Raw genomic sequence first — 25,692 nt, 5'->3', positions numbered from 1 at the left:
AGTGTGAAGTAAGAAGTTCGTGGAAGATAAGGTTATGAAAGAAGTGTGAAATAACAAGTTCGTGAAAAATATTGTAAAGGGATCTGGGCACAGATCTTCAGCGGGTATAGAATGGCCGATGACATTTAACCCTGGAAAATGGAGTCATGATGATGGGACCAGGTGGTCCGTCTGGCACCAGACACAAATTACAGGAGTCAAGATCTGACATGCCCAACTTGTCGCCATAACGTTATATGAGAAAGGTCACGAGGAAGCCAAACTTTACCTTGACTGACATCCAATTGGCCTTCCAGTAAGCGAACATATGATGTTTGAGAAAATATGTACGATGCACAAGCGACCCAGCGGGGATAGGCTGCAATAGCTATCTTTCCTTCTGATGATTTACGAAAAAAAATGAGAGAAAGGGCCCGAAGAAATGCACAAGAACAGCTAGAACCGAGAATCGAACAAATCAAGAAGAGAAGAAACAAACCCTCCATCTGCCCACTTTGGAAGAAAGAGGGGTAAGGAGAGAGACGATGTTTGCATATATATTCCCTGGAGGCCATTAACAGAACCCAAAGGTAAGCAAGACAAATGTACGAAGGGAAGGATGTAAGGAAGCACTTCAGCACAGAGTTTTGCCCATGTGCAAAAAGCATAATGAAGAGGAGGTGGATGAGAGCAGCTTTGAAAAACTCAAAATCTTATATGACAAAAGTTATATCAGTGAGAGGCGTTGCTCCACTAGTGTCAGGCTTCATCCTTATCTGTTCATACATTACGTCATAACTCAATATGCTTGGACTATCTACACATACCAGGCCCTCGAGTGTTACCTTCAAGTCCCATTTGAGTGTGATCCCAAGGCCCCACAACTTGACCACAACAAAGTGCGCCATCCGCTCTGAGATGAGGCCATTGAGTTGACCCGGGATGGCCAGGTTGGTGTCCTTGTAGGACAGGCTGGGATGACCTGACTCTGTGGAGAAAAGTGGCTCTTGTGAGTGCAGGCACACTGGAGAGAGAGAGAGAGAGAGAGAGAGAGAGAGAGAGAGAGAGAGAGAGAGAGAGAGAGAGAGAGACAGAATGGGGGAGAGATGGCCAGGAAAGGTAAAACAAAACACTGAAAATACATGATTGTTTGTGCAATCAGTAAATAAATGCAAAAGATAACCTTTACGAGTGATCAATATTGCTGAAAATTTGAATATATCTAAGATGAGGATTATCATATGTACTCAGATATGATAAAGCAGAAGTGAAGATACAGAAGAATAGCTGTATGTAAGAAATTATTACTGAATCATTACAATTCAGGAAAGAACAAGTGAAAAGGTCGAAGAAAACTGGAATTGGTGGGGTGGGGTGGGGGGTGACCAAGGGTGGAGGTGGGACTGCTGTGGAGTGGAGTGGAGGTGGGACTGCTGTGGAGTGGATGTGGAAAGTGTGTATGGAGGAATGATCTGGTGGTCAGGTGCCTGATTACTGGACGAAGGAGGTCGCAGTAATTGTTTAGCTGTATACAGGGAGACGGGAGTCAAAGAGACTGCTTCTTGTTACTGTCTAGAAAACTTCCAAAGTACTGATCCACTTACTTGTAAGCTGTAGAATATACTTCTCATTATCGTAGAAAATCTCAATGATCTTGGGACAAAATGATCCCTCACATCCCTCAGGTGAGCGTATGTTGACACTGAAGGTGCCGTGAGCCGAGTCCTGCACGAGTGTGAAGGGGCAGGGGCTCTCAAAGCTGGGTATGGACAAAGAAGACGTTGTTCAGAGGTCACTGTACCTTGTGCTAGGATTTTATTATGTATCTAATATCTCTGTTCCTATTTACCATGGAGGGATCAAGCGTATACAGGTGTCTAAACGCACTTGCACATTCATGCATATCACATCCAGTATACAGAAAACATCTACAACAGCAATAAAGGGGACGAACTCTTCCCTTCCACTACAGTAAAGAATTAGACAAGTTATCAGGAAAGGAAAGGAAATTTTACTGGTCTCTAACTTTCCCGTGACCCTAAGACGTTCGAAGACTATGTGGTTCAACTGAAAGTACCATAGAAAAAAAAAAAACAACAACTTTAACCTGTTTATTCCATGTTTATGATTAATGAATAACGTTTGATGATATACGTTGAGCCAGAGTTTTTGAGTAAGTGTCAGGGTCGATGCTGTGAGCGAGTTGGTTAGCGACATTTAAAAAAAAAAGAACTCATTCTTCAGTTGGCTGACTATGCTTGGCATATATATCATCAGCACCTGGTCACATAGTTAACATCAAACAGTCACCAGTGACTGTAAACAACGTCAAGTAAAACCTTCAGTCAAAACAACATACAAACCCATGGTTCGAGTCGTCGTCTTGGCTTCTTTCCATTAGTTCTAAAGTAAGTAATCTCTCATAACTTGAGAGTAAAAACAAACGACCTCAATTTCTCTACAGTAAATATGTTTATTCGACTTCTGAAATAAAAAATGGTCGAAAGAAATGTTTATTCAACTTCTGAAATAGAAGAATGGCCAAAAAAAATTCTTATGGGCGAGAATGAATAAGCTCCGTTGTACTAGATTGATCACAGGTTTCCATAATATGAAAATATTTTGCTCATTCAAGTTTGACAGTCAAGAATATTAATCGTCTATAGGAACATATCACCTCCTTACACACAAAGTTCCACTAAACACGCTCTCCAGTCACATCCCTGACACCTTCAGCGACTAACTCGTTATATCTGCCGATCTCTTTCGTGGTTCTCACCCGCTTCTGATATCCTAACCTAACCCTAACGTAGCGTATCCTCACCAAAATAACGTTATCCTGCATCCTGAATGATCACATTATAGCACAAAGACCCTCTGGTTTCCATTCAAATTTATATCATAAATATTTCTCAAATGTACATTCTTTCTTGTCTCGTTTCCACTAATTTCACTTATGCTGGTGTTTACCTCATTCCAAAAGGGAGGTTAAAGTTACTGCTGGTGTTAGCCAATCTGAAACTTCAGCCAAGTGATCGACGAACGAAAGAAAACCAGAAACTCGAGGAAAGAATTCAAACGCAGACGTCCAGTATCTGAGGAGATACTGACGATCGATACCATGAAACCTAGACCAGACCAGGAGTGGCCGGCCCTTCACTCCTGATTCTCTTAGTTGCTGATAACATTTCTGTCTTGCTGGGTGACTGGTGATCATAATAGCAACCTGGACTCATTTGTTCAAGATCTGATATATGTAGTGAGCAGCTGCAAAACGCTAAAGTCGCCCAGGAGCCTTTCACCATTAGATGTGTTCAAAGTTCTCTCAGGACTTACTAAACTCATTCTGGTTCCCAGAAGACGAGGTCAAGCTGTACCATATTACTTGGCCACAGAGAACAGAGCTACATTCACCCTTCAGAAGCTTACCTTACCTGCAGAAGGTGCAATTATGAGTTACTGCACCTTCATTACTTTATCTTATTTGATCTTAATATGACTGAATTAATGGGGCTGCAATATCTCTACACATGGTGACACCGCCGTTTTTCTTTGGTGCAAATCCATAAACAAGATTGACCCCTCGAGACGTCATGAAATCTAGTGAGCAGCGACTTCACTAGATAAGTCTCTCCAGTTACCATCATAATGCAAGTCGTCATCACAAGGCAATACAGCCACAAGCAATTTGAAGTAACCACCGAAGAAAAAGATGTTTATATTCACACTTCTGTCTCGGTGTCATTTGCTACTGCAGTATGACAAGCAACATGATACAATTGTACCAACGTACTCCATTTACAAACCGTTTACTGTACTGTACCTATCCTCGTTCACTGTACTGTACCTATCCTTGTTCACTGTACTGTACCTATCCTCGTTCACTGTACTGTACCTATCCTCGTTCACTGTACTGTGCCTATCCTTGTTCACTGTACTGTACCTAACCTCGTTCACTGTACTGTACCTATCCTTGTTCACTGTACTGTACCTATCCTCCCTCACTGTACTGTACCTATCCTCGTTCACTGTACTGTACCTATCTTCATTCACTGTACTGCACCTATCCTTGTTCACTGTACTGTACCTAGTGTTCTCTTTCAGTAAAAACATAGGTTTACTTGTTTACTGAACTCAACAAAAACATTCATCACTAACAAAATTTCAGCGTATTGAGCCAGTCAGTCTCATATAACCTTCAGAGTGTAGTGAGATCTTGAACAACGCCTCACCTGTAGACTTTGTCATCAAAGGACTTGTAGTGTGTCCCACTCCAGGTGAAGCAAACCCCTGGTTGTTTCTTGAAGCTGGGCTGGGGGTTAGCCGTCACAGTCACTGGGATGGTGGTTGTTAATAAGGTACCTGCGGAGAAGACTGCCACTGAAATCATCTCATTTTAGTCGCTGGCTATTACCTTCGTTACTTTTAAACAATATCAAAGAAATAATTCCCTGGTTTTGGGCACAAAAGGTGAATTAAAAAGTCAAGTGAAGTGACAATTCTAGATTTTCTAATACATGATTATCGACTGTATTAGTAATGGACTTTGTTCATTATGCTGAAGTAAAATCATGAAGCTACCTGTGTTCGTCTTTAAACTACGGCAAATAAAGCTTTTCTCCTTCAGTCGAGGTAAATAGGGGCTGGTGAAGCACCACTATAAACTATAAACGCATTTATTGGTCTCAGTAAATTCCAGCTATAAAACATGACTTACAATCACACCCTCATGAACTACTGGTTCCCACACACCATCTCAAGACCAACATTCTTACTGCACAGACTAAGCTCACTAAAGCCAAACACTTCAGTCGTGGTCTACCATGCAGTCTGATCCTGACATTTCTTCTCTGAATCACATTTTACATTAAAACAAACACTGCAGACACACAGCTTCAGAACTGGTTTCCATAAACATCCATCACAGGACTACACACTATAGTGTTGTTACTGATGGACTGATACATGACTAACTGTGTTATCATTATCTGCATTACAGAACCATCAAAGTCCTAACTACGTGTCTGGCACTCACTGTAATCACACTGGGGTATTGGGGATGGAGACCAGGTGCCGGTGGTGAAGTCACAGTTGTAGATGTCTGCTGGAGGTGACTCAAAGTTCACACCCACAGGGCAGTCCAGGCTACATCCAAAGACCATCCCTTTGCCGGAACAGTTGTATTGGCCGTTGAAGGTTAACTTCTTTGGGTCGCAGTTGGAGATGGCTGAAAGACGGCATTTCTGTTTTATGGTCTCCTCTCTCCTCTTAACTAACTTTAAACAAATGAATCACAAGTTAAAAAAGCAGGTCTGAAAATGACAGCATTGCAAGTGAGGTGGATCATATGTTGCACAGGCTTACAGAGTACCTGTGTGGTAATATAGGAAGGTTGAAGCACACGGGGAAAAACGTGGAGTCATAAGAATGTGACCAGACAGACTATGCGACTGGTTGCAGCGGACGGTCAAGGAATAAATACAGGGACATAAAAGGTACGGCGAAACAAATTATATCACAGATTAAGGTAGAGTGACAATGACAGAGACAGACAATGTGAGGGATGAGATCATGTGACGGGCTGAGGCAGAGGGTAGAGCGATGCAAGGAAGGTAGACAAAAGGAATGTACCGACAACACATGTGAAGGGTTCAGACAGATGAAACAGAAATGCAGGTGGACACAGGGTATGGTGCAGCTATACGGATGGCAAACTTTATAGTGAGCAAAATAAAGATGGCATATGAAAGGTGCAGCACTTGCATACATGGTGGAGAAAAGGTGAAGGTGTAAGGAACAGACACAAGAGACCTAACGTACTCTAGTACTGTGTGGGTAGGAGAGTAGTAAAGCAACTGCGACACAGAGAAGAGAGGTAAAAGGTACACCAAGGCAGCGTTAAAGATTTGAGCGCAGGATGGGAGAGGGAAAGATACCTTGCGTTAAATGATCCTGGAAAAAACAACAATAAGGAAACAAACAGAAGACTCACGGTACTGGCAGATGTTGCCACGATAGGAAGAGGTGCACTGGCATAGGTCAGGGCCGATGCACTCTCCACCATTCTCACACACGGGATCACATATGGCTGGAGGAAGAGAAATGAATGAGTGATTCACTGAGACTCTGTGTGTGTGTGTGTGTGTGTGTATGATGACTTATATGTAATATGAGAACGGAATCTTACACATATGGGACTAAATCTCTTAAACTTTCTCTTGTATCCTACAATCTTTTGAGGTTTATTCGTAGCTTAGATTTACAGATTTTTTTTTATTTTCTCTCATGTATCTGTAACTCACACTGAAATTGTACTTCTTAATATCAGTTATAACTTCTTTTCTATATCCTTTCTATATCATTTCTTACCTTTAAAAGTTGGTCAGCGTTTCCTTTATCACCTGTATTGAGAAACTTTAGAGAGAAAAAAAATGCATCTACATATATAGACGATTCTTTCAGCTGCGACGCTGGAAGTGCTGCCACTGTGATCTAGCCTAGTCGTAACAGAATACAAGAAAAGTGTTTGAATATCCAATTTGACATCTACCCTAAGAACTGAACTGTCCGGCATGCTCATCATTCTCGACCCTGTGAAATCAACAGGACACAGAGTTTAATTACCTCATTCTTTACCCTTATTACTTGCTCTAACATCCTGAGATCAGAATGTAACGCGTTTGTCTCGAAAGCCAGAGACAGATGCATGAGCATTATCAGTCAAGGGACGTAAATGAAATCGTCATGGATTTCCTCTCATATATGTTCACGGGAGCAAGAGTCAATGTTCTTAGATAAACTTGCACTTTGTAAAGAAGCTGCTGCAACCAACATTAGGTTGTAATAAGGGAGGAAGAAAGAGATTTCTCTACAGTAAACACAGGAGTGCAATTAAGCACTTGTATATATATATATATATATATATATATATATATATATATATATATATATATATATATATATATATATATATATATATATATATATATATATATATTTCCTTTTTAAATTTCTATTATACTTAATCTCGTCTCCCACGTTAGCGAGATAGCGCTAGGAAACAGACGAAGAATTGCCCAACCCAGCCACATACACATGTATATACTAAACGCTCACACACGCACATATACATACATATACATTTCAACGTATACGTATATACGTACACAGACATAAACATATATACACATGTACATCTCCATAATTGCTGCCTTCATCCATTTTCGACGCCACAACGCCACACATGAAATAGCGTTCCCCCCCTTCCCCCCTCCAGCGAGGTAACACCAGGAAAAGTAAAAAGAAAAAAAAAAAAAAGGCCACATTCGTTCACACTCAATCTCTAGCTGTCATGTGTAATGCACCGAAACCACAACTCCCTTTCCACTTCCAGGCACCACAGAACTTTACCTAGTTTACCCCAGACGCTTCACATGCCCTGGTTCAATCCATTGACAGCACGTCCACCCCGGTTTACCACATCGTTCCAATTCGCTCTATTCCTTGCATGCCTTTCACCCTCCTGTATGTTCAAGCCCCGATGGCTCAAAATTTTTTTTCACTCCATCCTTCCACATTCAATTTGGTCTCCTGCATCTCCTTCTTCCCTCCACCTCTGACACATATATCCTCTTTGTCAATCTTTCCTCACTCATCCTCTCCACTTGTCCAAACTATTTCAACACACCCTCTTCTCTCTCACCACACGTCTCTCTTATCACACACATCTCTCTTACCCTTTCATTACTCAATCAAACCACCTCACACCACATATTGTCCTCAAAAATTTCATTTTCAACACATCCACCCTCCTCCGCACTACCCTATCTATGGCCCATGCATCGCAACCATAACATTGCTGGAACCACTATTCCTTCAAACATACCCATTTTTGCTCTCCGAGATAACGTTCTCGCCTTACACACTTTCTTTAACACTACCAGAACCTTCACTTCCTCCCCCACCCTGTGACTCACCTCCGCTTCCATGGTTCCATTCGCTGCTAAGTTCACTCCCAGATATCTAAAACACTTCACTTCCTCCAGTTTTTCTCTATTCAAACTAACCTCCCAGATAACATGTTCCTTAGCCCTACTGAACCTAATAACCTTGCTCTTATTCACATTTACTCTCAGCTTTCTTCTTTCACACACTTTACCAAACTCAGCCACCAACTTCTGCAGTTTCTCACCCGAATCAGCCACCAGCGCTGTATCAGCGAACAACAACTGACTCACTTTCCAAGCTCTCTCATCCACAACAAACTGCGTACTTCCCCCTCTCTCCAGAACTGTTGTGTTCACCTCCCTAACCGCCCCATCCATAAACAAATTAAACAACCATGGAGACATTACACACCCCTGCCGCAAACCGACATTAACTGTAAACCAATCACTTTCCTCTTCCAACTCGTACACATGCCTTACATCCGTGGTAAAAACTTTTCAAGCAACTTACCTCCCACAACATATACTCTTAAAACCCTCCACAAAGCATCTCTATCCAACCTATCATATGCCTTCTCTAGATTCATAAATGCTACATACAAATCCATATGTTTTTCTAAGCATTTCTCACATACATTCTTCAAAGCAAACACCTGATCCACACATCCTCTACCACTTCTGAAGCCACACTGCTCTCCCCCAATCTGATGCTCTGTATATGCCTACGCCTTCTCAATCAATGCCCTCCCATATAATTTCCCAGGAATACTCAACAAACTTATACCTCTGTAATTTGAACACTCACCTTTATCCACTTTGCCTTTGTACAGTGGCACTATTCATGCATTTCGCCAATCCTCAGGCACTTCACCATGATCCACACATACATTGAATATCCTCACCAACCAGTCAACAACACAGTTATCCCCTTTTTTATATATTCCACTGCAATACCATCCAAACCCACCGCCTTGCCGGCTTTCATCTTCCGCAAAGCTTTCACTGCCTCTTCTCTGATTGCTAAACCATTCTCCCTAACCCTCTCACTTCGCAAACTACCCCGACCAAAACACCCTACATCTGCCGCTTTGTCATCAAACACGTTCAACAAACCTTCAAAATACTCACTCCATCTCCCTCTCACTTCATCACTTCTTGTTACTTCCTCCCCATTAGCCCCCTTCACCGATGTTCCCATTAGTTCTCTCGTCATACGCACTGTATTTACCTCCTTTCAAAACATCTTTTTATTCTCCCTAAAACTTGATACTCTCTCATCCCAACTCTCATTTGCCCTCTTTTTCACCTTTTGCACCTTTCTCTTGACCTCCTGCCGCTTTCTTTATACATCTCCCAATCATTTGTAGTGCTTCCCTGCAAAAATCGTCCAAATGCCTCTCTCTTCTCTTTCAATAATAATCTTACTTCAGCATCTCACCATTCACTACCCTTTCTAATCTGCCTGCCTCCCACCTTTCTCATACCACATGCATCTTTTGCACTAACCATCACTGCTTCCCTAAATGCATCCGATTCTTCCCCCACTCCCCTTACGTCATTTGCTCTCATATTTTGCCATTCTGCATTTAATCTCTCCTGATATTTCCTCATACAAGTCTCCTTTCCAAGCTCACTTACTCTCACCACTCTCTTCTCCCCGACATTCTTCTTTCCTGAAAACCTCTACAAATCTTCAACTTTGCCTCCACAAGAGAATGATCAGACATCCCTCAAGCTGCCCCTCTCAGCACATTAACATCCAAGAGTCTCTTTTACACGCCTATCAATTAACACGTAATCCAATAACGCCCTCTGGTCATCTCTCCTACTTACATACGTATACTTATGTATATTTCTCTTTTCAAACTAGGTATTCCTAATCACCAGTCTTTTTTCAGCACAGAAATCCACAAGCTCTTCACGATTTCCATTTACAACACTGAACACCCCATATACACCAATAATACCCTCAACTGCCACATTACTCACCTTTGCATTCAAATCACCCATCACTATAACCCGATCTCATGCATCAAAGCTGCTAATGCACTCACTAAGTTGCTCCCAAAACACTTGCATCTCATTATCTTTCTTCTCATGACCAGGTGCATAGGCACTAATAATCACCCATCTCTCTCCATCCACTTTCAGTTTTACCCATATCAATCTAGAGTTTACTTACACTCTATTACATATTCCCACAACTCCTGTTTCTGGAGTAGTGCTACTCCTTCCTTTGCTCTTGTCCTTTCACCAACTCCTGACTTTACTCCCAAGACATTCCCAAACCACTCTTTCCATTTACCCTTGAGCTTCGTTTCACTCAGAGCCAAAACATCCAGGTTCCTTTCCTCAAACATACTACCTATCTCTCCTTTTTTCTCATCTTGGTTACATCCACACACATTTAGACACCCTAATCTAAGCCTTCGAGGAGGATGAGCACTCCCTAAGTGACTCCTCCTTCTGTTTCCCCTTTTAGAAAGTTGAAATACAAGGAGGGGAGGGTTCCTAGCTCCACGCTCGCACCCCCTTTAGTCGCCTTCTACCACACGCGGGGAATACGTGAGAAATATTTTTTCTCCCCTATCCCTATACATATATATATATATGTATATATATATATATATATATATATATATATATATATATATATATATAGATAGATAGATAGATAGATAGATAAAGAGAGAGAGAGAGAGAGAGAGAGAGAGAGAGAGAGAGAGAGAGAGAGAGAGAGAGAGAGAGAGAGAGAGAGAAAGATTAGCAAATGAAAAGATTTTGCTGTTCCGAGTGTGGCGCTTTGACATAGCTGGAGATGTTAATCATGTGAATTGTATAGTTTGTGGCAAGAGAGATGGACACTAACTAGAGCGCCATGTCTCAGACTGAAAAAAGAACACAGCCTATTAGAGTTATGTTCAAACCTTCGTTGCAAGAAATGGCACAACACTTATTGTTGATAACAAGATACCTGATATTAAAACCATCTGCTTTTTGTGTCCCGTCGATGAATTTTCTATGGCAGAGACTGTTAGCTTATGCATTGAACCAACTTTGTAACAGTTTAGGTAATGGTTATCCACCTACTGTGCTATAACAAAGACCCTCTGTGACAGTGCTCGATGCTGCTCACTGAATAAGGCACAGACGGCACAACAAAGTAGCCACAGACAGCCACACACGATCAGTGTCCTACACGTACACTTCTCCGAGCCGGACCCCACATTCCCCTACTTACGCTGGCAGTCTGGGGCAATGTCGGTCCAGCCAGGCTTGCGGATGGTCCAGGATCCGTTGACACACTTGAAGGTGAGGCGGTTGACGCCATCCTCAAACTGGTAACCGTCTTGACAACGAGCGGTGCAGTACCTGACGGAGGAGAGACTATCATTAAGAGCTGTTCCACAGATTAAACATGTGAACCGCAAACGATAAACATGTGTCGCATGTCAACCGGCCAACACCTTCCACTCCCACACCATTACGTACTCAAAGTATCCTTAACATCTCTCCCCACCCCCACCTCCCTCCATCCACCTCATCTCTGCACATCTACCTCAGCTTGGTCAATGTATTCCATCATCGAGATAGAAATGTGGAAAGGGTATGATCCTAATAAACTTCAGGCATACAGGTTTATTGACCACAAGCAGAGGAAAGACTTGCCACACTCGAGTTAGTGGGCATTCCAGTGTTTGATATATTTCCTAGTGAAGGTGAGAACATTATCATCATCTTTATGATCGACCAAAAAAAACTGTAAACTCGTTCGTCTTGGTCTGCCAGTGTCAACGAAGTTCATGAAATGACGGACATAACCGCATTCTGTTCTTCGGGACTAAATGGTCTCACCGACTTTTGGAAACTTAGAAGCGATGCACTTTGTAACCTAAGAAGTGAGAGTGAGGGAAGCATGCGTACTCCACCATGGGTGTAAGAAGGTACGAACAGGGTAAGTGCGTGTACTCACTGACTGCTGCAGACTATCCTGGAGTTGCGTGGTGTGGGAGGCTGGTTGGAGCAGACTGGCAGGGGTGTTTTGGAGATCTGGCACTTGTCGCCTTCCCAGTTGTCCGGACACAGGCAATGGTTTGGACTTATGCAGATCCCGTTGTTCTGGCACGGCGGCCTGCAGCGGGCTGCGGGAAGAGGCAGGGGTTAGGTAGGTGAGGCGAAGGGAAGGGGAAGTAAGCTGGGACAGAGGGAAGGGTAAGTAAGCTGGGACAGAGGGAAGGGTTAGTAAGCTGGGACAGAGGGAAGGGTTAGTACAAACCAGTTATTCTCAGTAAGTGTACACCAGTTTATCCACTCTGGACAGCCAACAGAGTTTCTAGTCACCTTCACGCCCCTGGATGTGTTCCACCAATATCTCATCCGATATATCCAAATGAGAGTGCAGTTATTCGTCCCTGGGTGAGTGTCCAGCAAGATATGTAACCCATAACTCATTTGAGCGTCTTATTATAACTTACCCTACCCATCGTCATTCATATAGTCATCGTAAACTCTCAGTATGTCTCTCTTGTATCTCCCCTGATGATGTGATTATTACACGAAAGTGCACTTGGGAACTTATCGTGTTTCATTTTTCCCGTGGACTCATAGGAATATATATATATATATATATATATATATATATATATATATATATATATATATATATATATATATATATATATATATACTGTCCTACCAGATCCTTCCACCATGTTATTGTCTTAATGATATGTCCATCTGATACGGAACCACTCAAACGTTCAACCATACAATCTCCCTGCAGCCGTCACCCAGTGTGCCACCATACATGGGTCCTCTACTGCAACCCCGCTCGAGGTCCAGCGATACACTCCCGCGGGTTCTGCAGTCAGCGGCGTCCTGCGGTGTAGGAGGAGAGGCGGGCGCGCGGGTGGCGGCTGGCCCCGGGCCCTGCACCTCCCCAGAAAGAAAGACAACGCGCGTCTGAGGTGCACGTCTGGTGCACTGCAAATTTGTGGACATCAGGGCAGAACGATGTCCAGGTTTGGTCACACTGACGCTTCACCCTTCCCACAGCTGCAACCAACCCACGCCATTGTCTTGCTCACGACAACCAACCTCCCCCGCCAAGCAGCTGCTACCATCCACGTGACCCGTGTATCCCTCTCTATATCCACGTGACCCGTGTATCCCTCTCTACATCCATGTGACCCGTGTACCCCTTTCTATATCGACGTGACCCGTGTATCCCTCTCTACATCCACGTGACCCGTGTATCCCTCTCTATATCCACGTGACCCGTGTATCCCTCTCTTATGATCGCGCCTGAGCCCCATCTTCGTAGCCTGGCGTGAGTCAGGTCTCCGGCTTCGTCTGCACATTCCTCCAGCACACCCAGCCTTCCCTCCCTCACACCTGTGTCATGCCATACATACATCCACCCTCCTCTCTGTCCTGCATACTCCCCTGCGACTCTTCCAACGCGTGGTAGACATACTCACGTTCACAGTCCGGGAGAGTCTCATACACCCCGTCTCTGAGGGTCCACTCTCCGTTCTGACACTGGAGACGCAGCGTCCGTTTACCGTTGGGGTACCTGTAGCGCCGATTGCAGGTGGCCAAGCAGCCGCCACGCCTCTGACACTTGGTTTCGCCGTTGGCCGGTTGAGGCGCTGAGTTCGGTGAACAGTCTGTGGAAGGTGAGGTAACACGTCTTGTAAACATATAGACGAATGTGTTACTGTGATCATTCTCTCTGTGGCTTTTATACACACACACACACACACACACACACACACACATTATATATATATATATATATATATATATATATATATATGTTTTTTTTTTTTTTTTTTTTTCTTTATACTATCCGCCATTTCCCGCGACAGCGAGGTAGCGTTAAGAACAGAGGACTGGGCCTTTGAGGAAATATCCTCACCTGGCCCTCTTCTCTGTTCCTTCTTTTGGAAAAAAAAAAAAAAAAACGAGAAGGGAGGATTTCCAGCCCCCCGCTCCCTTCCCTTTTAGTCGCCTTCTACGACACGCAGGGAATACGTGGGAAGTATTCTTTCTCCCCTATCCCCATATATATATATATATATATATATATATATATATATATATATATATATATATATATATATATATATATATATATATATATCATATTTTTCTTTCATACATATTCACCATATTTCCTGCGTATGCAAGGTGGCGTTAAGAACTGAGGACTGAGCCTTAGAGGGAATATCCTCACTTGGCTGTTGAGTATCTTACTGTGGCTCAGTCATGGTAACAGCTTTGCCTCAGTGGTTGTTATGGTGTGGACTCCTCCACAGTGGGTCACTCCAGCATAATCATTCATGATGGGTTACCTGCTTTGATGTTCTGGGTCAGTCAAGGTAAGCAGTGGCTGGATCAGTCTGTGTGGTCTGGTGTGGTGGCCGGGTCTGGCCAAGTGAACGCATCCTGCTGGGTGAGTCGGCGAACTCGGTTACTAGGGTCAAGTTATGATGGATTTGGTCCTGGAGGACGCTGACGAGCCCTTCACTGCCTACCTTGACCTCCTGGTCTGTCCACCGTAGCTGCCCCACCCTCACATGCCTCAGCATCAACCACCATGGCAGACAGTGGCCCGCTATGACCACCTGAGTGGCGGGCGCCTTGAGGTCTGGTACTCACCTGTCAAGCGCTCTGGAATTTTCTTCTTGCCGCCACCTCCCGACGTCCTGGCGAGGAGGGAAAGGTTAGCTGGAGGGCGGCAGTGGGGAAGGGAAGCAAGAGCGAGCTAAAGAAAGGGAAGAAGAAGAAGAGGAAGAAGGAGAAAGATAGATAGATAGATAGATAGATAGATAGAAATAGAGATAGATAGAGATAAATAGATAGATAGATAGAGATAGATAGATAGAGAGAGATAGAGATAGATAGATAGATAGATAGATAGATAGAGAGAGAGAGAGAGAGAGAGAGAGAGAGAGAGAGAGAGAGAGAGAGAGAGAGAGAGAGAGAGAGAGAGAGAGAGAGAGAGAGAGAGAGAGAGAGGAGTGGGTCTGGTAGAGATTCTGTTGTCCTAGAGACGTCACTAATATGCATCACTCATCATCACTGCCGACAGTTTATATGACATCTAGAGAATACTGTCCTAAATATATCATGCTATATAAGACTACGTTGAGAAGGCAGTTGCAAAGTTCTGTCTTACTTAACTTAGTGATATGATTCGAAGTAGATAGACAAGATCGATATAGTGTTAAGAGACAGATTTCGTATACATACAGACATACCTTCCATGCTGGAAGACAGCCAAGGTTTATCAAGAACTACAAGAGCTAAGGTGGACGGTAAGTCTTCACACACAGTGTCTGATACTCACTTAGCATCACTTCTGTCCTTATTCCCCATGAGCATCTTCAAGATGTCGTCGGGTTCGAAGTGCTCCACTTCGTCGGATTCGTTTTCATCAGAGCCGCCAAGTGACAGGTCTTCCTCGAGATCGGTCTCGACGGGAGCTCCCTTACGTGTCCCACCTCCTGGGAAGTCGAGGTCCGCGGGCGCATCATTCCAGGCTTCAAAGAGTCTTCGTGGCCGCGCCAGTTCGGCCACAGACCTGGAATATGTTAAGAAATAATCAATACTAATTCAAAGGTTAAAGTTTTTTTCTTTTGTTTTTTTTCTTCCTGGTGACACTTAATAGCGGGAAAAGAAGTACATTAGAAGCATAACATTGAAACTATCTCGAACAGACGAAAGAGCCCAAGTGTGATCTAAGAGTACGAGAGGAAGCATCGAGTACCACCCTGCACTGGCAAGACCCAGGATTATCTGGCCACCTGCGCTGCAGACGTGGCCACAGGATATGGATGTAACTGTTCTTGCTGCTACTGTTGCTGTAACTGTTCTTGCTGCTACTGTTGCTGTAACTGTTCTTGCTGTACTGTAGCCGTAACTGTTCTTGCTGTACTGTTGCTGTAACTGTTCTTGCTGTATTGTTGCTGCTACTGTTCCTGTAACTGTTCTTGCTGTATTGTTGCTGCTACTGTTGCTGTAACTGTTCTTGCTGTACTGTTGCTGTAACTGTTCTCGCTACTGTTGCTGTAACTGTTCTCGCTACTGTTGCTGTAACTGTTCTTGCTACTGTTGCTGTAACTGTTCTTGCTGTATTGTTGCTGCTACTTGCTGTAACTGTTCTGAATACTGTTGCTGTTACTGTGGCTGAAACTGTTCTTGCTGCTGTTGCTGTAACTTGCTGTAACTGTTCTCACTACAGTTACTGTGGTGCTCCTGTTGTTTCTGCTATCACTAACAGTGCTCCTGTTGCTGCTGCTACTGTTGGTGCTACCGTTGCTAATCCTGTTCCCACTTGAGTAGTAAATGATAACTGTATCAGTATGTAATGGTGATGGTGATGGCTCAGTTACTGGTGATGGTGATGGCTCAGTTACTGGTGATGGTGATGGCTCAGTTCCTGGTGATGGTGATGGCTCAGTTACTGGTGATGGTGATGGCTCAGTTACTGGTGATGGTGATGGCTCAGTTACTGGTGATAGTGATGGCTCAGTTACTGGTGATGGTGATGGCTCAGTTACTGGTGATGGTGATGGCTCAGTTACTGGTGATAGTGATGGCTCAGTTACTGGTGATGGTGATGGCTCAGTTCCTGGTGATGGTGATGGCTCAGTTACTGGTGATGGTGATGGCTCAGTTACTGGTGATGGTGATGGCTCAGTTACTGGTGATGGTGATGGCTCAGTTACTGGTGATGGTGATGGCTTAGTTACTGGTGATGGTGATGGCTCAGTTACTGGTGATGGTGATGGCTCAGTTACTGGTGATGGTGATGGCTTAGTTACTGGTGATGGTGATGGCTCAGTTACTGGTGATGGTGATGGCTCAGTTACTGGTGATAGTGATGGCTCAGTTACTGGTGATGGTGATGGCTCAGTTACTGGTGATGGTGATGGCTCAGTTACTGGTGATGGTGATGGCTCAGTTACTGGTGATGGTGATGGCTCAGTTACTGGTGATAGTGATGGCTCAGTTACTGGTGATAGTGATGGCTTAGTTACTGGTGATGGTGATGGTTCAGTTACTGGTGATGGTGATGGCTCAGTTACTGGTGATAGTGATGGCTCAGTTACTGGTGATGGTGATGGCTCAGTTACTGGTGATGGTGATGACTCAGTTACTGGTGATGGTTATGGCTCAGTTACTGGTGATGGTGATGGCTCAGTTACTGGTGATGGTGATGGCTCAGTTACTGGTGATGGTGATGGCTCAGTTACTGGTGATGGTGATGGCTCAGTTACTGGTGATGGTGATGGCTCAGTTACTGGTGATGGTGATGGCTCAGTTACTGGTGATGGTGATGGCTCAGTTACTGGTGATGGTGATGGCTCAGTTACTGGTGATGGTTATGGCTCAGTTACTGGTGATGGTGATGGCTCAGTTACTGGTGATGGTGATGACTCAGTTACTGGTGATGGTTATGGCTCAGTTACTGGTGATGGTGATGGCTCAGTTACTGGTGATGGTGATGACTCAGTTACTGGTGATGGTTATGGCTCAGGTACTGGTGATGGTGATGGCTCAGTTACTGGTGATGGTGATGGCTCAGTTACTGGTGATGGTGATGACTCAGTTACTGGTGATGGTGATGGCTCAGTTACTGGTGATGGTGATGGCTCAGTTACTGGTGATGGTGATGGCTCAGTTACTGGTGATGGTGATGGCTCAGTTACTGGTGATGGTGATGGCTCAGTTACTGGTGATGGTGATGGCTCAGTTACTGGTGATGGTGATGGCTCAGTTACTGGTGATGGTGATGGCTCAGTTACTGGTGATGGTGATGACTCAGTTACTGGTGATGGCTCAGGTGCTGGTGATAGGGATGGCTCAGGTGCTGGTGATGGCTCAGGTGCTGGTGATGGCTCAGGTGCTGGTGCTGGTGATGGCTCAGTTACTGGTGATGGCTCAGGTGCTGGTGATGGCTCAGTTACTGGTGATGGCTCATGTGCTGGTGCTGGCTCAGTTACTGGTGATGGCTCAGGTGCTGGTGCTGGTGATGGCTCAGTTACTGGTGATGGTGATGGCTCAGTTACTGGTGATGGTGATGACTCAGTTACTGGTGATGGCTCAGGTGCTGGTGATGGTTATGGCTCAGTTACTGGTGATGGTGATGGCTCAGTTACTGGTGATGGTGATGGCTCAGTTACTGGTGATGGTGATGGCTCAGTTACTGGTGATGGTGATGGCTCAGTTACTGGTGATGGTGATGGCTCAGTTACTGGTGATGGTGATGGCTCAGTTACTGGTGATGGTGATGGCTCAGTTACTGGTGATGGTGATGGCTCAGTTACTGGTGATGGTGATGGCTCAGTTACTGGTGATGGTGATGGCTCAGTTACTGGTGATGGTGATGGCTCAGTTACTGGTGATGGTGATGGCTCAGTTCCTGGTGATGGTGATGGCTCAGTTACTGGTGATGGTGATGGCTCAGTTACTGGTGATGGTGATGGCTCAGTTACTGGTGATGGTGATGGCTCAGTTACTGGTGATGGTGATGGTTCAGTTACTGGTGATGGTGATGGCTCAGTTACTGGTGATGGTGATGGCTCAGGTGCTGGTGATGGTGATGGCTCAGTTACTGGTGATGGCTCAGGTGCTGGTGATGGCTCAGGTGCTGGTGATAGGGATGGCTCCTTCAGCACAGTGCTGACCACCTGGTTGATGACTTATCATCACCGGAAGCTGCTTATAGTACGAGGTTTGGGCGGCCAGGTGTAGCTGGCCACCAGCCCGCCCACCCTGGCCGCACCTCCCGCCAAACTGACCATTGAACATGATGGCCATGACCTCTCTGGCCACACTACTGAACATGATGGCCATGGCCTCTCTGGCCACACTACTGAACAAGATGGCCATGACCTCTCTGGCCACACTACTGAACAAGATGGCCATGACCTCTCTGGCATGACCTCTGGCCACACTACTGAACAAGATGACCATGACCTCTCTGACCACACTACTGAACAAGATGGCCATGACCTCTCTGGCCACACTACTGAACAAGATGGCCATGACCTCTCTGGCCACACTACTGAACAAGATGGCCATGACCTCTCTGGCATGACCTCTGACCACACTACTGAACAAGATGACCATGACCTCTCTGACCACACTACTGAACAAGATGGCCATGGCCTCTCTGGCCACACTACTGAACATGATGGCCATGACCTCTCTGGCCACACTACTGAACAAGATGGCCATGACCTCTCTGGCCACACTACTGAACAAGATGGCCATGACCTCTCTCGCCACACTACTGAACAAGATGACCATGACCTCTCTGGCCACACTACTGAACAAGATGGCCATGGCCTCTCTGGCCACAATACTGAACAAGATGACCATGACCTCTCTGGCCACAATACTGAACAAGATGACCATGACCTCTCTGGCCACACTACTGAACAAGATGGCCATGGCCTCTCTGGCCACAATACTGAACAAGATGACCATGACCTCTCTGGCCACACTACTGAACAAGATGGCCATGACCTCTCTGCCATGAACTCTGGCCACACTACTGAACAAGATGGCCATGACCTCTCTGGCCACACTACTGAACAAGATGGCCAAATCACTAAGCTGAAACATAATACACCATTCTTGTCCTCTCTGGCCTTATCAACCACTAAGATGAAACTTGACACTCAATAGAAACTTTGAACCTAACCAAACTAAGAGAGACTGTGGAGGTGGGTCTATTTTCTTCATCGTGATGTAAGATCTGTCATCATAAGTAGAATGCTAAGGTATTGGTAGATGAGTAGAAGGTATCTACAGGTACGTGTAGCTCATCTATTAAGTAGATATGTGGGATGATTTCAGCAGAGACTGGAGCTTATGTGTTAGAGATGGTTCTACATTCCAACGGGTCTGGCAGTGCAAGGCCTAGTAGGATATAAGACGAAGAGTGGTGACACAGGTATGTGTGAGGTAGCAAGGTAAGAAACGGTCACATCAGTGCAGGTCAGGCGGGGTAGCATTCAGTCCCCCTGCCAGAGAACAATGGACGTTTATGTACAACAGCTGCTGCTACTACTATTGCTAGTGATCGGACTGATTGCAGCTGTTACTGCTGCTGCTGCTGCACCAGCTGACGCACTCCAACTGCTAATACACCTCAACTGACCAAGCTTACCTATCGCAGTCTACTGTTAACCCATTTCGTCACAAACGCCAGCTAACGTACTCTACTGGAAACCCCGCAACTCACCGATGCTAGCTAACGTACTCTACTGGAAACCCCGCAACTCACCGATGCTAGCTAACGCACTCTACTGGAAACCCCGCAACTCACCGATACTTGCTAACGCACTCTACTGGAAACCCCGCAACTCACCGATACTAGCTAACTCACTCAGCTGCTAACACACCTCAACATATCAGCTGTACCTATCGAACCCTACTGCTCAAATACCTCAACTCACCAACACCAGTTAACGCACTCTGTTGCGAACGTACCCGATCTCACCAAAGCCAGCTAACAACGCTTTACTGCTAATCAACACCATCTAACGCACTTCCCCTCTAACAATTCTACGACACCACGTCCCATGCACAACTGCAAACACATTCCAGCGCACTAACAAGATAACGCACTCTGCTACTGACATACCTCAACTGACTAACACCAGCCACTGCACTCTATGCCACTACACCTCACGACTGACGCACTCTACTGTAAGCATCCCAGATGACCAACACCAGATGACGCACTCTACTACTAACACACACACACACACACACACACACACACACACACACACACACATCATAATTCACCAAAGGCATTCTACCGATAGTGCGTGCATGGAGCCACAAACAGCACCTAACTAACACTCTGCTGTCCATGCACACCTGCAAGCCAGGCGGAGGCAGAGCTGATATTGTTCTACAACATTGTGTGAGGACTAGCGGACGTCCACACTCCCGGGTACGGTGAGAGGCGGCATTTCGCTAGTCAGTAGTTGCGTTCGTGTGCTGGAAGGGAAGGAAGTCTTCCCACTTGCTCTTGTAGGAGGTGTACCGGTTCAGTGTGGCAGAAAGGCCCGCTCACAGCAACACCATCATGTGTGCTCCCTCACGTCTCACCCTGAAAGCTCTTACCCTAGCGGTGTGTTCCTCCCTCACACCTCACATCATTCCCTCACGCCTCACCCTGATACCCTCTTACCCTAGCGGTGTGCTCCTCCCTCACACCTCACATCGTTCCCTCACGCCTCACCCTGATACCCTCTTACCCTAGCGGTGTGCTCCTCCCTCACACCTCACATCGTTCATCTTGACACCTTCCTAATGGAGCAGGGCTCCCTCGCACCTCACATCACTCACCTTGACGCCCTCCTGCCCGGAGAGGGGGCCCTCACACCTCTTGTCACTCACCTTGATAATCACTACTTCCGTCTTCTAATTACCCAAAACACTCTTCTCTGTCGACTACCCAGTCCCGAGTCTGTTAACCTGCATTGTCACCCTCCTTCCCATGCTCATATATGATCATAGTAAACATCAGAAACCAAATCCTTTTACAGTTGCCATACGTTCTAATGGTGATACACATTTCAACAGACTTAAAGCCTCATAAATGAGATCCAAGAACGGGCACGTCTCATTAAATCAAATACAGCATACTGTAAATACGTTGACAAATACACACATCAGAAAACATATCGCTAAAATCACATTTCATAATTCTGGCTTCGGCAACATGTCAAGTTTTGAAATAATCATGCAAACAATACCAGTGATAATGACATCATCGTACAGATCCTCCTGGTGTTTACGTGGAGAACTATCTTAGTGTGTGTGTGTGTGTGTGTGTGTGTGTGTGTGTGTGTGCTATTCGTATAATGCGGGAGAAAGGTAAATACTCGTGTTGCCTCGTCTCTTAACCTTGCAAATATGTACCATGTTTTACCTCTGTGTGTGGAAAAAGCACATACCCCACTCCCCATCTAAGCCAGGTACCCATTTGTCGACCAGTACGTGGGGTAGGATGAACACCTAGGTTGCGTACGGGTCGAGTGCCAAGCCCAGGGTTCGAACTCACTCGATCCCAGCCCCATGCGGGCTCACGTTGAAACATGGTCAATATCACTACACACTACGTCGTTATGCTCTTGTGTGTGTGTGTGTGTGTGTGTGTGTTGTGTGTGTGTTGTGTGTGTGTGTGTGTGTGTGTGTGTGTGTGTGTGTGTGGTCAGGTCTACTGTAGCATGAGTACAGGAAGGTGAGGTAACTCACTGATCTTGTTGGCTATCATTGCTGCTCGTGGCTGTTGTCCCAGACTTGCCCCCGTGAGACGTGGCTACGAAAAGCAGCACCAGAGGCAAGGAGGCCAAGAGCACAGAGGAGGTCCTCCTCCAGCTGAAGGATGCCACCATCTTGAGGACCACTAGGAAGTCCCCCCTCGACCTACGCACAGTAGGCCCTCGCTGGGGTTGCTACTGTGACACACAATACAAAGGTCACCTCGACACAGACGCCGACGGCCACAGGTCGTGGTCGCTGGCGAGGAGCGTCGGCGGAGCAAGTGTAGGGAGATAGGGAGATGTTCGCGACGCGAGCGTCAGGACTCAGATGATGCGCAGGTGATCATTAGCTCAACAGGTTAACTAACTCCAGGAGATAACCTCTCCTCCATTGCGCAACGTCCAAGCCACTCCTGCACGGCAGAGTCTTCTATGTATTCAATTTTGTACATTTATGATGAACAACCCAGATCGCTCGTGTCCATGATAAGTAATCTCATAAAACAACTTCTTAAGTATTTTATGTGGAAATTGCTATCATGAAAGAAACGACTGTTATCCCCAGTATGTTAATGAAGATATTAAAACGCGAAATCAACCCAGGTTGGAGGAGGAGCCATTGCCCCCCATACAGGTTGGATCGAGATGACAAAGTGGCTTACACAGACATGACAGCCAGTAGACGTCATCTGTTCTTTCTTTTCCCCGTTAACTAAAATGTCGATGTTGTTCTTGGCACAGGTGAAGCGAGAGTCACGTTACCCAACACAAACATGAGAGTAAATGTTTCCTGGTGTTCACGAGGTGACTGACTCACTCATTCATCTTACACCAACAGTGTGGTTCACTCTGCATTGTCTGAAATCATGTCGTTTCACACTGGACTTTATGATGGGCAACATAGCACTCTCTGTCCTCATGTTTGTCCTGATGCAGAGGCCATGCACATCTTGATAAACCTCATGCTAGATAATTTGACTTGTTTGTTGACCATCGTGAGAAGTAACCCTGACAGTAGAGGAACAAAAAAGCTTAAAATGTTTCTACAGATCATCAGCTTACCAAACCTCGAATCATCATCTACAGTCACAACAATAAATCCATAAGAGTAGAACAAAGATCTTAAATCTAGAATACGCTCATTCACCAATGGATATTTCTACCAAAGATTTATACATAAACCCAGGTTAAAGTTAGATTCAATAAACCTCAAAAAATAAGCACTGTTATTTTACTGGCGCCCAACAGTATATCCCAAAAGCAAAGCTTGGCTTCACATAGCTTATAACCCGCCATTCACTAGATCTAACAATGTACCAGATTCTCTTTAGCCTGTCCAGGGACCATGTTCAGCTACTATAGGAAGCAGCGCCAACTTGACTTCTCTTGAACTGAGTTCATTGTTTTTATTACGAAGTTAACAATAAGCGTTTCTGGACCCAAGTACTGTCCATTAAGTATAAAAAAACGTGGAAAAAGCTGTGCATACAAATATATATATATATATATATATATATATATATATATATATATATATATATATATATATATATCAAACCTGTCACTAATATAAACTTTTACGAAATTTCTTGTGAAGTAAAGTCCCAAACGCTACTGCACACGGGCGATATTGAGAAGTATTTTGAGGTTGCCATGCCCTAGGATCCTATTCCATGGCAGACAAGCATGAGCGGTAATCCAGCCGTGGTCGTAATAAGATTGAAATAGTTTATTTTACTGTTCGAGTTCCCGGCCAAAAATGACAAAAAGGAAAACGAAACAAAACGTGACTTGAAATTAGTTACATAAAAGAAATACTAGAAAACTGAGTTACGGATGCAGGAAACGATCAAACCAATAGTTTCCGCTAAATGATATGATTTCCCTTAATATGTATAACTCGACCAGATATATCAGACCAACTACACTTATGAGAGTATATGAAAACTGGTTTCTCCTGACATTTTGTCCTGGTAGTCCAATGTGAAATACGTATATTAACATCTCACTTTCTGATACTGTGATATATTCAGTTATGATAGGTTCTCTACTTTTAGACGTTGTATAAATATCAACAACCAATGAGTTCTAGCATTTATTACGAGCCAAGTGGCGCGGGGAGCAAGTCCTGGGGACATCCAGAGCCCTGGCGCTGCTGCTGCTGCTGCTACCGAGGCTAACCTGGTCTATCATGGACGGCCTTGCCCGCCGAATCCCACCGCCCTTCCTCTAGTACTCATCTCCAACAGTAATTCTGTTATACATTAAAAGGCCAACACTGCAGATTGTATGAAATGGCAAAGGTATGATCAACTGCGGGAGCAAAAAAGGTTGCGGTGGATATTGTTGCATGACCTCCAGCGTAGTATATCTCTGTATGTCGGTGATTCCCCGTGTGTACGGTGGCTCAAGTGAAGACAAGCGATAGTGAAGGATTTTGTATGCAAGATATTAATGGAAGTATTTACCAACCAACGTATTCTAAGTTACAGAACTTGCTGCACCAAACAAGGCGTTAGAAAGACACGCAATACTGCTACGCTGGTTAGGCAAGCCTCATCCATACGTCCCACCTTAGCTTACTGTCGTATCTCACGTTGTTTTATACAAAGGTCGTATGTTAATATAACGCACGTCTATTCCTCCCAATTTTTACAGGTTAAAGGGATTAGGTAAAGACCAACATTCACATTATAAGCAGTGCTGAGTTCACCAAGACAAAAGATTATATTGAACGGGTGATTACACCAAGTTATCTTGTGGAGCGAGAAAGTTTGAACATTCTGTAGCTTGCCGCTGATATCCCTGTTCCTCTTACGTATCGCTGCTCTCACTCAATGAGGTACTTAGCTAAGTTCAGAAATTAGGTTAGACTATTATCACTATCTCTACGGAACGAACTCGTTCACCGGGTTCCCACAGTCAGACCAAAATCTGTAGCAAATTTCATGGTAGTCTATCTATATGTCTAAACCCGAAATACCCGACCATCCATCCACGATGATAATAATGTGCCATAAGCTGCTGATGTGAATGGAATACGTCTTACGACTTTTTACGTTTTGCTTAAGTTACTACATGACCCAGCTGCGTCAGTCTTTCAAAACTCACGCATTCGTGCGTTCATTCTACCTTAAGCTATTGTAGGTACTCATTTACGAAAGCTTCCTCGCAAATGTCTGATGGCCTTTGATTATGTATCCTTTCTCTTTCCTAGATTGAAAATGTATCACAGTATTTGGTTTGTCGCGAAGGTCTGAGTACTTTACGTACTGGCTCATAGTAACAATTTTGTGATCTAAACAAGAATCAACACACAAATTGGAGTGGTGATTTACATCTGTCGACCCACAGTGTGAGCCAACTCAGGGTTGGGCTTGGTCAACACTGCCTTTAAATGTCATTGGACACAAGATGCACTGAGTGAGATTGACGGGTAAACAATCAAAAACGGAAAGAATATTGCC

General features: G+C 44.7%; 1 protein-coding gene across 2 annotated transcripts in view; it reads right to left on the bottom strand.

Annotated features, from left to right (window-relative positions):
- LOC139755522 (hemocytin-like) overlaps positions 1–22,555 on the bottom strand; it is a 420,053-nt gene extending 397,498 nt beyond the window's left edge. Inside the window, exons 1-11 of one of the 2 annotated variants that reach the window (XM_071673909.1) lie at positions 22,218–22,555; positions 15,280–15,513; positions 14,589–14,635; positions 13,406–13,594; positions 11,899–12,067; positions 11,167–11,297; positions 5,972–6,067; positions 5,015–5,206; positions 4,212–4,341; positions 1,584–1,738; positions 825–967 (exon numbers count right to left, since the gene is read on the bottom strand). In XM_071673909.1, the coding sequence (XP_071530010.1) occupies positions 825–967; positions 1,584–1,738; positions 4,212–4,341; positions 5,015–5,206; positions 5,972–6,067; positions 11,167–11,297; positions 11,899–12,067; positions 13,406–13,594; positions 14,589–14,635; positions 15,280–15,513; positions 22,218–22,357 (1,626 nt within the window). In that variant the 5' untranslated portion in view covers positions 22,358–22,555. The remainder of the gene's footprint in view (positions 1–824; positions 968–1,583; positions 1,739–4,211; positions 4,342–5,014; positions 5,207–5,971; positions 6,068–11,166; positions 11,298–11,898; positions 12,068–13,405; positions 13,595–14,588; positions 14,636–15,279; positions 15,514–22,217) is intronic. The other variant, XM_071673910.1, reaches the window with a different exon arrangement.
- Between the last annotated feature and the right edge of the window lie 3,137 nt (positions 22,556–25,692).

Source organism: Panulirus ornatus, chromosome 19 (genome assembly GCF_036320965.1).
Source record: "Panulirus ornatus isolate Po-2019 chromosome 19, ASM3632096v1, whole genome shotgun sequence".
Lineage (NCBI taxonomy): Eukaryota > Metazoa > Arthropoda > Malacostraca > Decapoda > Palinuridae > Panulirus > Panulirus ornatus.
This window is presented reverse-complemented; position numbering and strand designations above follow the sequence as displayed.